Here is a 14,042-nt window from a genome sequence, read left to right as displayed (position 1 = left end):
CACAACATTATTTGCTCTGTGCACCATTATGTGTGTTGGACCTTAAAGACAACACCCCTGACAATGCAGGCTGAATGATGCATGGCACCAGCAGTGGCTTTAATGCACTTACACTGCAATCTAGAAACACACAGTCCGAGCCTACCCCTTTTATTTTTTCACAGGGCGGTGTTGGTGTTTGTATTCTTGTGTATGTGTGTGGGTGTCTGTGTCGGGCGGAGTTTGGTGGAGTTGTCTCATTATCTCCCGCGCTGACTTCCTCCAGGTACTTAGGAGGGTCAGTGCCTTTGTCCTCCCAATCGGCGATTGCCTCTGAGAACTCCTTTATTGGCTTCTAGGAAGGAGGCTCGGGCCCGTCCCAGCCTATCGACAGCAGAGGAGACTCACAGAGATACACAACCACACTGCAGGGACAGGCAAGCTGACTTAAAGCTGACGGCCATAGGTTGTTCTGTCTATCTGTCCCCAAAGGCATGTAGTCCGTGAGGCAATACTAACCAGTGTTAGTCTGTTGAGGGAGGCGAAGGGGGACCAAGTCGCCCACCCATCTAACCATACCAGCTAAAATCAGAGGCTTTTAAGGGGATATTAGGCTCTACAGAAAGTAGGGTGAATTATTAAGAATTTGTAGAAAGGACTATTCCCAATGTCAGGGGTCCTATTAGACTTACATCAGGGAAGTTAATGATGAACTGGGAGTTATGGTGTAATGCTGTGATGCTGTTGTCTGGTAGTAGCTGGCTGTGGCATAAAGCCTCACTCAGGGCAGTGTGTTTTCTACCTGTCAGTCTGACTTTGTGTTCCTTTGTTTGCCCTGGGGTGCCCCGTCATTCAGTTTCCTTAATTTATTTTCTCATTGTAGGAGTGAGTCTTGATTTAAAATGAATTTTTTTTGCTGAACATAGCTCTCTAAACTGATTGAGTAGCCAAATAGCTAGCAAGAATGAGACTTTTGGCTTGTCCTGCTGTTACACCTGTTGATGTATTCTCACAAAGGTTACACTTTCTACTGTGATTGGTTGACACTGCTGGCGCCAATTCAGGAATAAGGCGGTTACAGACTCAAGAGAACAGTGCGCAGTAGGCGGAGTGGGCCATTCATTTTCAATGAAGCCCCGGCGGGGGAGCAGCTGTGATTTTGTACATGAAGGCTGCTCTAGCAAGTTGTAGAAAATAGAATATGTTGTATAATACTTCACATATTTTGTATGAACATTACGACATGTAAAAAAGCATTTTTTGTTAGGTGTAGTTAAGGTCACCAGCTTGTTGATGGTGCTTTGCAAGCTTTCCTGGAATTCTTGCAATGTTGAGTCTCTGGGTTTAAAAAAACTCTGTGGTAGTATTTTGGTAAGCCATCTTTCCTCAAGCAGTTTTAGAGCCTTGGATTGCCAAGCATCATGGGGGTTTTGATAACCCCTCGAAGTCTGCACCTTGGTTTCCTTCGTTTGGAGGGCCAACTTGAGGGCTTAAAAGCACTACCCATCGCTCAAAGTGGAATCGAAACACTACTCCAACTCGATACGGCTCAAGGGATTGTGCAAAACAGAGAAGAGGGCTAAAGGGGGTGGGGGGTGAGGGGTGGGGGGGGGTTATTGGGATTGAGCCGAAGTTCTTTAGATGTATCCTTGGCAGAGGCACATGGGGGGGGGGGGGGAGAAAAAAGCCCTAAGTCCAAAGTGGAGTGGATTTAGAAGCATCCCAATTAGTGTGTGAGGGAGAGAGATAGCCCTGTCTGGTAAAGAAACACTGATAAAGCACCTAGGATCCACGATCAGCCTGTACACTGAGTCCCCCGACAAGGCCTTCAGCCACAGGGCTTGATGAGGTGCACTGGAATGGACACAGTGTGTCTCGTATTGCCGTTCCTATAGATATTTGGTGACATTGTATGCATGTACTGCAAGCCATGGATGAATTGGTGGCCATGATGATACGTCAGATTTGGATATTTAGCCAGGAAACTGGGCCGACACCACTTAAAACGGAATCTCTAGTGGCCACAGAGACTCAGGACACCCGTTCAACATCATCTCTTAACTAGCGTGACTTCTCTGCCCTGCTGTGGCCACATGTCATCCAGTACATGTCACTATGAGTAAAGTGTAATGAAACCCAGAATTAACATTTACATGTGCAGCAGGCCCAAAGGGTTGACCGGGCCTGCACTGTAACCCGTAATGAAAAATGTAGATTTTACATGGTTAAAATGACATTTTGGTTGCAGAGTCAATTAATGTTTCATTTATCCGTGCAATTTTATCATATATGCATCTGTGAAATTGAAAATGTAGTGTTTATAAATGTTTGGACTAAGAGGAGAATACAGAGGAAGCATTACCTTCAAATGGTATTGTTATTTCTGTTCCAGTTATAGGACTGGGATGAAAGTACTGCTAGGTCTATTCTGGTATGTTTAATTCTGTGTGTGTGTGTGTGTGTTTGTTTGTACCCAGAGTAGCACCAGGATCTAGCTAGCTAGCTTAATTTGCGCTGTGTCACTTCCCATACAGGTTAATGCTGTCTTATTAAAAGCTGATGACTGCCATGTATCCAGCGTCCTACCATAAGGTCTCATCCGCAGCTCTAGCCAGGTATCCTTGAGATATTTTCCTAGGTGCGTTTAAATTACTTATCGGGAGGCAATAACAACACCAACCTAGCCGGCAGATGAAGTGTGGCAGTGCCCTGCAGGCTGTGATTATAGCATGCTCAGAGACACTTGGCTCCAATAAGAGGTGTTTGATTGCTTTTGTGATGCGTTTTTTCCCCTCTTGTTGATGATGTTATGGGCTGGCTGCAGGGAAGACAAGCTTTTCATTATTCTGCACAAGTGAATCAGAATAAATGTGACCCAGGACTATAGATAATATGTGGGTTACACTAGCAATGATCATTTAGCATGTTAGGGTGTTCTTCACAGTTGCGTCACATGGATTGCTTGAAGACAGCCAGTGTTACAGTGAATAGCCTGTCCCTTATTACCTTACACTGTCTATGTATAAAGACATGGACAGAGACGTAGCATGTGGCGACATCCTTGGTTGCGCTAAAAAAGATAACCTGCTTTTTAAGCTGGACAGTAGCTACAGATTTCAAGGTAGATAAATGCACGGGCAACCTTTCTACGTGAACAAGAGGCATGCTAGCTGGCTGACGGATGTTTGCTGCGTGACCCGTACCCAGCTGAAACACTTCCCAGTGGAAATCAGTGAGTGTGCTTGTTAGTCCAGTAGAGCTCAGAACCATGAGCGGCATGGCGCTGCCGTTCACACTGCTGCACAGCTCCCACCCTTCCAGTCAAGGCATGGGAGACATTTTGAACTGTTTCCCCTACCAATATTTCTGTTCTCCCTAAACTTGTTCAACTCCAGAAGTAGCAAACTGTATCCCTGTGTGCTGCGTACTGGGTGTCAATATATGCAAATGCATGGTAAATTAGTTCAATTTCTATCATTTCGTTTGTTATTAGTTGATGTAAATATTCAGGCACAGCAAGACGGGTTACAACAATTTACAAACCCCGATAGCTATAGTGTGACTTTAGATTGTCCTAAAGGACGTGTTCTAAAGGACTTGCGCATTATCTGTGTTCTAAAGGACTTGAACATGATCTGTGTTCTAAACGACTTGCACTTGATCTGTGTTCTAAAGGACTTGCACATGATCTGTGTTCTAAAGGACTTGCACATGATCTGTGTTCTAAAGGACTTGCACATGATCTGTGTTCTAAAGGACTTGCACATGATCTGTGTTCTAAAGGACTTGCACATGATCTGTGTTTTAAAGGTATCATTCTACAGTTATTATAGCTAACGTCAAAACGCCATTTGTGAACCTGAAAGTAAATGGACGCCTCCCACCCACTTCTCTGTAAATGGTATGGGCTGAACAAGGTCTGCACGCACTTCTTGTCTCCAATTATTCCTCTCTTACCTGAGTGTCCTTCTCCACCCACACTGTAAACAGAGCCTTCTTTCACCAATTATGGTCATAAAAAAAGGACACCAAAATAGATCGCTCTCACGTTGCGCTTTGTTGTGCTAAGAGATTACTGCACATAATGCTAGGTACAGTAACTGGGTTAAATTGAAAATAAATAACGAGCTAGCCGCATTGTTCAGTTACAATTGCAGATTCTCCCGACATCCCCATAGGGGATGACTCTCTCTCCTGGGTGGTTTTGTTTATCTGTTTGTTTTCTCATGTTAAATGCTTCCCTCATTTTTTTTTTATCTATTTATCTTTCTCCCAATTAATTTGAAATGTTAGCCAGACACTGAAGCAGAAAGGGGAATCATATAGTTTCAGAAAGTTAAGGCTTTTCCCTAGACAATGTCAATTATATCCACCCACAACATCCCATGAACAAACAGTTCCAGCATATTTCCTGTGGGAACCGATGCTTTCAGGACATGTCTCTTTCATCCTCTTCACAGGTGAGGAGAATCTGCTGGCAATACTGAAGAGGCGGTGGTGGAAATACATGATACTGGGATTGATAGACATTGAGGCTAACTACCTGGTTATCAAAGCCTACCAGTACACTACCCTAACCAGTGTACAGGTAAGTCTGTTCATCTGTCACAGTGTGTGTGTGTGTGTGTGTGTGTGTGTGTGTTTGTTTGTGTGACAATTAGACTGCACTGGTCTGCATAATGATTAGACTTACAGGGTGATTCTCATCCCATGAGTCAGTTCATCTTCATTAAAATGCGGTTCGTGCCAAAGTAGCTTTACTCCGATCCCTCCGAAAGGCGTCCCTTTGAGAGAGGGGGTGGGGGGGGGGTGAAGTGAGGGAGGGTGGGGGGAGCAGAGGGAGGGAGGGATGAAGTGAGGGAGGGAGGTGAAAATGATTGTTGGAGAGTTTTGCTGAGAGAAGGATGGATTTTTTCCCCTCTCCTCATTTACTCTAATCTCACCCCGAATCTGGCGTTTCCCTCTGCCCCTCCGGAGCTCAGGCAGGAGTTTGGATCAATTCCGGGGGCCCCGCGGCTTGTAGAGATTTCGGGAGACAGACGGTGTCAAATATGTCGGTATCCTTTCTAGTCATAAATCAGGTCTAGCCCCTAAACTCCATCCTCTGTCACTAGGATGCTACCCATAACACTTCAATGTCTCACCTGGACAGTTTCAGTACACCACAGAGGCTTCACATTCAGAGAGAATAACGAAAAGGGGAAATAAGATCCGTGCCAACTGCCAAGTTGTGATAATATGTATGGCTCCTGTTACACAGCCATATCAGTTCAATAGTTTCACAGTGTGTGGTGGTGTCGATTTTATTTTCCAAAGTATATGATAACCAGAGAACTTTCTTCAGATCTTTAAGCTAAGATCCGGCATTTTCTATTTCCTCCAATCATGACTGAATGAGCCTTGTGGAAGCACGTTTGAAAAGCAACATCTGTAAATGTGTCTACCGTTTGCTTGTGGGATTCTGCTTCTGCCTCAGCATGTCTCCGCTTCAGCGTCTATTCAGCCAGAAAGAAAACAGATGGAGTGTCAGGGTCTATCTCCGTCAGATACCGCTCCACTCTCATCACCCCGCCCCCCCATCCGCCACTCAAGGCTGCTCCGCCTCCCTGTTACTTAACGATGTGGAATCGATGACAGGCACGGCACATCTGTCTCACGGAGAAGATAAATAATCTGGGCCAAAGTCCGGCCCCACGGCCAGCGGTGTGCAGCGTTGACCGTTCTGAAGTGAAGTGGGCGTAGTCTGGTGCAAAGCGTAACATAATCCTGTCACCCCCCCCCGAGGTCTGGCCCTGTGAGTGACCGGCAGACATGCTGGATGACTCAGTGACAAGTTGATCCGTTCTTTCATGCCCTGCTAGCCCAGGTTTGGCCCGATGTTCTGATGCGACAAGAACACGGATGGCCTATAGCAATTGTTTACACAGCGACGGATTTATCTAGCCGTATGGTGTGACTGTCGCTGAGTGACTAGGCCAGGTGGCGAGGAAGAGTGATAGGTTGACTATCTTCCACAGCGAAATAAGTGAGAGCAGCAGTTTGCAGCAGCAGCTGTCTCACCAAAGTAAACCAGGTTTTAGCATATGGCCCAGGAGCATTCAGGAGAAGATGTGCTCATGGAATCACTGTAATTATTGATTCAATAAAAACGAAATATATATATATATAAGTCTTTGCAAGTTTGATAATGAGTATGCAACTCAGGCCAAGTGAACACAAAACAATGTAAGTTTGGTGTGGATGACTCTCCATAAGCCCAAGTCATATCCTGTTGCTGTTTAGTTTAATTGGCTTTCCCACTAACTGATTCCTTTGGGTGTGCAGAGGATGGAAATAGGCATCCCAACTCTATAAACAGTTTTATGTAAACTAGATCACGGTTAGACATTACCTCATCAATATGCTGGCATGAAGGGGACTGGGCATAAAACAGCACTGTAAAGGACTTTCCCATTAAAGAGGAATGATTAGTTGTTATGAATGGTTGTGGTGCCTGGATGTGCCCCTGTATGGAGTGGAGATTATTAGGCCCATCTGTGGTAAGCCCCTCTTTGTTAGCACCTTATTATAGCCAGCTAGAGACATTATATCCTTTGCTTTTCACGCTTCCCCATCTGCAGGTAGCCAGCCATGGTCCTCGGGACATGCCACTGTAGACCTGAGGAAATAAGATTTGAGATGTATTTGGCTGAGTGGAAAATAGACTTGGCCAAATATTGTTGCTCATGTGTGAATATGTGCACATACTGTGTGTGATGGTATGAGAGAGAAATCTTGCCCATCAATATTTGCAGTTCTATTGGGGGCAACATCATTTTGCTATCTACTTTAAAGCTGAGACTGATTAAATAGACTGACTAAATAGCATAATTATTTCTCCTCCCCTGGCAATACACCCTAGGACCTGTGATATCGGTTTCATTTGTTTGCTGATGTTGGTAAAGAGGAGCAGAGAATGTCATTACCAGTGTCATGTCTTTTATTTTGCCAATAATTCACTGTAAGAGATGCCAGTTTTATGCCAGAGCAGAACAGATGAGAGTAAACACAGAACTCAACCTCTATTACCTTCAGGGTTCTCTCATGGTTATCATCACCCTACACCCTGTCTCTTTCCTCACCCCTGTCTCTTTCCTCACCCCCTGTCTCTTTCCTCTCCCCCTTGTCTCTTTCCTCACCCCTGTCTCTTTCCTCACCCCTGTCTCTTTCCTCACCCCCTGTCTCTTTCCTCACCCCCTGTCTCTTTCTTCTCCCCCTGTCTCTTTCCTCAGACCCCTTGTCTCTTTCCTCACCCCTGTCTCTTTCCTCTCCCCCTGTCTCTTTCCTCACCCCCTGTCTCTTTCTTCTCCCCCTGTCTCTTTCCTCATCCCTGTCTCTTTCCTCTCCCCCTGTCTCTTTCCTCACCCCCTGTCTCTTTCCTCACCCTCTGTCTCTTTCCTCACCCCTGTCTCTTTCCTCACCCCTGTCTCTTTCCTCTCCCCCTGTCTCTTTCCTCTCCCCCTGTCTCTTTCCTCTCCCCCTGTCTCTTTCTTCTCCCCCCGTCTCTTTCTTCTCCCCCCGTCTCTTTCTTCTCCCCCTGTCTCTTTCTTCTCCCCCCGTCTCTTTCCTCACCCCCTGTCTCTTTCCTCACCCCTGTCTCTTTCCTCACCCCTGTCTCTTTCTCTTTCTTCTCCCCCCGTCTCTTTCCTCACCCCCTGTCTCTTTCCTCACCCCTGTCTCTTTCCTCACCCCTGTCTCTTTCTCTTTCCTCACCCCTGTCTCTTTCCTCCCCCCCTGTCTCTTTCCTCCACCCCTGTCTCTTTCCTCACCCCGTCTCTTTCCTCTCCCCCTGTCTCTTTCCTCACCCCTGTCTCTTTCCTCACCCCTGTCTCTTTCCTCTCCCCCTGTCTCTTTCCTCTCCCCCTGTCTCTTTCCTCTCCCCCTGTCCATTTTCTCTCTCTATAATACACTTCTTTCCCCTCTGCATCTCTGTCTCTCTCTCTCCCTCAAGGGCAGTTTCAAGTAACACACAGGTTTATATAATCAGGTGATTAAACAGCCTTCTATTAGGCAGAAACACACAGGACTGAGGAGAAACGGAGACATACTGGGCTCCCATTTAGCTACGTCAATAAAACCACACATTATCATGCCAGAGCCATCTTAGGTGTCAGGACTTTCGCTGCTTGCATCGATGCCGCAAGCTGCCAGGAGAGCCTCTCCAGCTCCTCTTCTGTGCTTTCTGTTTCGGCTGCCTGTGATGAGCTGTAATTGGGGGAGCATTTTGCCATCCTGCAGTCCACCTTAGCCCATAGTTTTCCTGTGCACCTCCTGTACCCAAGTGTGAGCCAGAAAGGCTTCCTGAAATGGGGCCCTGATGGCCCCCTGAGCGGTCGTAAATCTTCCTCACCTTCCTCACGCATGGCCCCTTCTCCCTGACCCACCATCGTCTATCAGCCCTAATTCTCATCCCTCCTTCTTTCCCATCTAACTTCCCTTTTACCTTGTCCTCTAGTTCAGTGGGGGTTTGTGTGTGTCCCTCAGGCTCCGTTCCCTGGACACTGTCCCTCTGGACTGTTCCCTGGACACTGTCCCACTGGACTCTGTTCCCTGGACACTGTCCCTCTGGACTCTGTTCCCTGGACACTGTCCCACTGTACTCTGTTCCCTGGACACTGTCCCTCTGGACTCTGTTCCCTGGACACTGTCCCACTGTACTCTGTTCCCTGGACACTGTCCCACTGGACTGTTCCCTGGACACTGTCCCACTGTACTCTGTTCCCTGGACACTGTCCCTCTGGACTCTGTTCCCTGGACACTGTCCCTCTGGACTCTGTTCCCTGGACACTGTCCCTCTGGACTCTGTTCCCTGGACACTGTCCCACTGTACTCTGTTCCCTGGACACTGTCCCTCTGGACTCTGTTCCCTGGACACTGACCCACTGTACTCTGTTCTCTCGTCATTGTCCCACTGGACTCTGTTCCCTGGACACTGTTCCGTGGACACTGTCCCACTGGACTCTCTTCCCTGGACACTGTCCCACTGGACTCTGTTCCTTGGACACTTTCTCCTCTGTTGTGGGTGGTTTTGAGCTCTGTTCTCAAGGTGTGTCTTATCGATGTGGTGTGAAGTACAGTTGAACTAAATTATTTTCCTGCTGTGTTTTTTCTTTCTTCATATATCAGTGTTCACTGTTTCCATTCTAACCCCGTCTCTCTTTGTCCCAGCTCTTAGACTGTTTTACCATCCCCGTGGTGCTGCTTCTGTCCTGGTTCTTTCTGCTGGTGAGGTACAAGGCCGTACATTTCGTGGGCGTCGGAGTGTGTCTGTTAGGCATCGGCTGCATGGTTGGGGCCGACGTCCTGGTGGGAAGACAGCAGGGCCTTGGTAAGACATCCAGATGTGCAATCCTAATGCCCTGTGGGTTCTTATTAAAAGATCTAAATTCAGACATTCATTAAGCTTTTGAAAGGCTCAGAATAAATATGGTCTTCTGTGACTCATTGACGAGGCCTTTGCAATTAAAAAAACAACCGAAAAGAAAACGGTATGTCTGGTTTGTAATTATGACTATGATCTCTCCTTCACACCAAGGCCGTCATCTGTCCAAACACACAAAAAGTGTCCGCACTGTGCAAATTACCATCACCGTCGCATTGTGTTTCAGCCTCATATTATCTTTTATCAGTAGTGCAGTTAGATTCCCTGTGCTAGTCCCTGGTGCGGTGTAATTTCATATCCATGGTAGGCCTACACTCACTATTGCGTTAAAGACCCCTGGATTTCCCCAGCTCAACAAGACTCAGAGAGATAGATTGAATTTTGGTTCCACATGAATAACCCATGTTACAATCCTAACTATGTTACGTGTTCTGAAGCCAAGGAGTTTACAGTTCCATTAAACACACACAGCTAGTTAAATAGGGACGATTCAAATCTGTTCCCAGCTTGTGCTGTGTAGCTACACGTTCTTTGGATAAATTCTATCCCTACATACCTTAGTGTCAGGGTCCAATGAATAATGTTTTACCAGCTAGGGTTGGGTGGGTTACTTTCTCAATGTAATCTTGTAACTTTTCTTACATTTTAATTGGTAAAGTAACTTATGAAGGACCCAAACTCAGTTAATCTGAACAACGTCTACTGCAGGATCAATCACTGCTAGTTTACGTAGCCAGCAATTAGCGGATGTTTGTGGGTTAGGTATGTTTCTAAACCATTGCCTTCCACTTCAAAACTGCCAAACTTTATATATGAAGAAAAAAACTTATTGGCCAACATTGTTGTCTAGGTTTTTCTTGTTGTGGAGGACTGACTGGTCCCATTGCTTGCAAAGCACGGTGAAAATGAAATCCTTCAGGGCCCCTGGGTTGCGCCAGCAGCGCCACTGCGGCCAGGTGTTCTAGTCATGGTCCTGGCATACGCCAGTTCCCGGGGGTTAAGCTGGAAGTGATACTAGTTGCATACAGCGCTGCCCAGCTTTGGGTGTGGGGAGGTGTTGAGCCAAGCTACCTTGTCTCATCACGCTTGAGCGACTTCTGGTGGAAGTTTGGCCACCTTATACTTCCTGGTTGAGAAAGCAGTGTGACAGAAGGCTGAACTGCTTGAAGGGATGTGAACGCCCGCTTCACTCTCCTTAACCTGCCGTGGAGTTGTTTTTAACAATACAAAGCCGTAATCGCAATGGAGCATATATGAAAGTTTAATGACCTTTTTATCGTTAGCTAATTAATGGCTCTTTCATAAGACATGGTCCTGTATAGTTCAGTACGGCGATCTTGGAGGGTTTGATTGCAATGGGGGTGTCAATATAAAGAAAGTATGAAAGTGTATGCGCTCTGTATATGAGCGTCTGCTTAGTGACTTTTAAATGTAATTGTATTGTTATATTGTGCTGTAGTCATCCCCTGTCACTCCCTCTTTCCCTAGGGGACAATAAGCTGTTGGGGGACCTGCTGGTGCTTGGTGGAGCCACACTCTATGGCATTTCTAACGTGTGCGAGGAGTTCATCGTGAAGAACCTGAGCAGGGTGGAGTTCCTGGGCATGATGGGGCTGTTCGGCTCTTTCTTCAGCGGCATTCAGCTGTGAGTGAGCAAGAGAGTGAATGAGTGACCCGGATGAAAATGCTGTTGATGGGTTTTTGTTTTTTTTTACCATCTGAGCGTTTCGGCACAAAGGAACCAATTAAATAGTAAAGAAAAATGTTCCACTGAAAGCATGTATCTACTGACATGGCTGATATTCCGTTTCAGCCACCAGCTGGTTCCGTGGTATTCAGTGTCTCTCTCCAGACCACATGATGACTCGGCTAACAGCACAATGCACTTATCTCATCTGTTTTCACTCCGCAGCGACTTTTTCCTACTTTTTTAATGAGCTTCTTCTGAGGCTTAAAGAGGATCCTTGAAACCCCCTTGTTATTAGACATCGCTCTGTGTCTTCCTCCACTGGTTGTGTAGAAAACGATACCCAGCGAGGAAGGTAGTGTGAGCGCTGGGAACTGTCGCTGATGTTCTTTTCAGACACAGGAGCGCCAGATGAGACCGTAACCTTGGTAACACATCAGCAACCGGCGCGCCAGTGAAGTGTTTTTTTATTTTGTATTTTTTTTACTGAGTTGGCACAGAAACAGAGCTGGGTGGATTGTTTTCCAATCTTCTTGACTGAGGGGGTGGGACTGGGGTTGGGGTTTACATGTTGGAATTGTTAGTGCCCATCTGGGAATGGATTGTTATGTCAATAGAATTCCCAGGATTCATTCCATGGGTTCAGAGAGTTGAACCCGGAACCACTCTGATGGAATGTCATCTGTCAAAACTGAGCTTTCATGTCAATAACCTTTTTCTCCTGCTTTCTTACTACCCCCTCCACCACTCTGTTTTATTCCCTCTTTCACAAAGCTTATCTGTGGCTGACAGGAATTTAAAAACATTTTATTTCTGTTTCAGGGCCATCATGGAGCACAAGGAGTTGCTAAAGGTGCACTGGGACTGGCAAATAGGTAGGCTACATGGCAGGGTGGGTGGGTGTGTGTGTGGGTGGGAGGGAGGGTGGGAGGTTGGTAGGAGGGAGGGATTGGGAGTGTGGGAGGGAGGGATGATTAAACATTGCGAGAAGAATAATGGATTGTTCTCTCTAGAAGAGAAAACCCCAGTGTAGGCGTGGTTGATCTTCTCTGGCTCCTCGTGATTTGCTCAGGGGGCTGTCAGTCATGATGATACTTCGTCACTATAGCAGCTGCTGGGGTGCTTTCAGAGAGTTTACATAACAATGTAAACTAGCAGAAATTCAGAGGAGTGTAGAAAAGGTGTATATGGACAATATGAAATAAATATTATGAATATAAATGTAAGGGTAATAGTGCCAATGAATGGTACACTAATATATGCTAATGTCCATTGAATGTGCATAGAAAGTCATCAGAGCATTTGAAGTGTTCATGTGATCAATATGATCATAGATCAGTGTTGCTGGTTGAGAAGCCTTATTGCCTGGGGGCAAACTTTTTGTGAGTCTGGAAGTGTGTGTCCTGATGCTCCGGTAACGTCTACCAGATGGTAGCCTGGGTAATCTTTTATGATGCTCTGTCGGCTTGCCTGGACCAAGTGAGGTCATCTTTGATGAACACACAGAGGAACTTGAAGAGACTCTCCACTTCAGCTCCATTGATGTGTATGGGGGTGTGAGCCCCCCCTCTGCCGCTTCCTGAAGTCCACATTTATCTCCTTAGTCTTGCAGACGTTGAGAGAGAGGTTGTTGTCCGTGTAGCCAGGACCCCTTAAGAATGACATTGGAGCTGTGTTTGGCTACGCAGTCATGTGTGAACAGGGAGTACAGGAGGGGACTGAGTACGCAGCCCTGAGGAGCTCCAGTGCTCAGGGTCAGTGCAGAGGAGGTGAGGTTGCCCATTCTCACCACCTGGGGTCTGCTTGTCAGGAAGTCCAGGTTGAAAACAAACCAGCATGCCTTGCCCTTAACAGCACAAACACCAAACTAACACTGACAAATAATAGTATGCGTCCCCCTGTGTCTATTATATAAAGGTAGAGGAGGGACTGACAATCCGTTGTTATTGAAAATAGTTTCTACACTCATGTAACTGTAAGCTGAGACACCCATGCTCCCATCATGAGACACCGCCACCAGGGGGCTCTTCAGCCAAGGAAATGCACAGTACTGTATAAAGCCACAAGCCATTCTACTGTCCTCCACTGTAGGTAACTCAAGTGAGTGATGAAATCAGCTCTGAACAAGGGCCCGTGCCAAATCTTGTCTGCCCCCTGAGTGGACACGGAGGAACTGGAAGCTCCACCCCCCTCTCTGTTGATAGACACATGGAGCAGATTCTCAACCCTCCCTTTCCTGTGGTCCACAACCGGCTCCTTCATCTTGCTGACGTCTAGGGGGATTGTTGCCCTGGCAGCGCACTGTTGAGTCTCTGACCACCTCCCTGTCTGGTCGCCACAGGACCTATCGCTGTCATGTCATCAGTCAAACCACCGTGAATGAACAAAACCGTACAGGAGGGGAACTAAGCTTTAACCCCTAAGGGTGAACAAGCAAAAAAGATGCCCGGTCTTCAGTAACTTGTAAATAAGGTTTTTTTAGTCCTAGGGATGGTGTACACAAGGCAATCTACACAATTACAGTCGCACCTACGGGTGAAATATGGAACAACGGCTGCGATGAACCAGAAACGGTGACGTCCAATACCCCACTCTCCAAATCAGCAGGTGACTGGATCCGTAATCCACTTGGGTTCACCCTCTTCAATTGGATTCAGAGACATGTGCATGTGGCGCCTGCAGCGGAGGTTCGGAAAGCGTCCCGGGAGAGGTTTTCTGGTCACAGAGACATTAGCCAGTCTGCGGTTGCTTGAGGGGCACGTCATTAACTCTCACTGCTGTGGCGGACAGTATAAACGTGGCAGAAGGAGAGGGATCTGCTCGGCCAAGATTGCCCTGCGCTAGAAAAATAATGAGGACATGGTCATGTAAAATGTATTGGTGTATGTGTCCTTGGTGGGATGGTATGTTTCTTCCATTCTCTCCACATGAAGAATTCAATTTACTGTTAATGAT

The 14,042-nt window shown here is 46.7% G+C and overlaps 1 protein-coding gene across 1 annotated transcript in view; it reads left to right on the top strand.

Moving 5' to 3' along the window:
• slc35f1 (solute carrier family 35 member F1) overlaps positions 1-14,042 on the top strand; it is a 65,485-nt gene that overhangs the window by 39,165 nt on the left and 12,278 nt on the right. Inside the window, exons 3-6 of the mRNA XM_010883026.5 lie at positions 4,440-4,567; positions 9,187-9,346; positions 10,889-11,045; positions 11,910-11,962. Coding sequence (XP_010881328.1) covers positions 4,440-4,567; positions 9,187-9,346; positions 10,889-11,045; positions 11,910-11,962 — 498 coding nt within the window. The remainder of the gene's footprint in view (positions 1-4,439; positions 4,568-9,186; positions 9,347-10,888; positions 11,046-11,909; positions 11,963-14,042) is intronic.

Source organism: Esox lucius, chromosome 18, assembly GCF_011004845.1.
Source record: "Esox lucius isolate fEsoLuc1 chromosome 18, fEsoLuc1.pri, whole genome shotgun sequence".
NCBI lineage: Eukaryota > Metazoa > Chordata > Actinopteri > Esociformes > Esocidae > Esox > Esox lucius.
The sequence above is the reverse complement of the archived record's forward strand: the minus strand, read 5'-3'. Positions and strand labels throughout refer to the sequence as shown.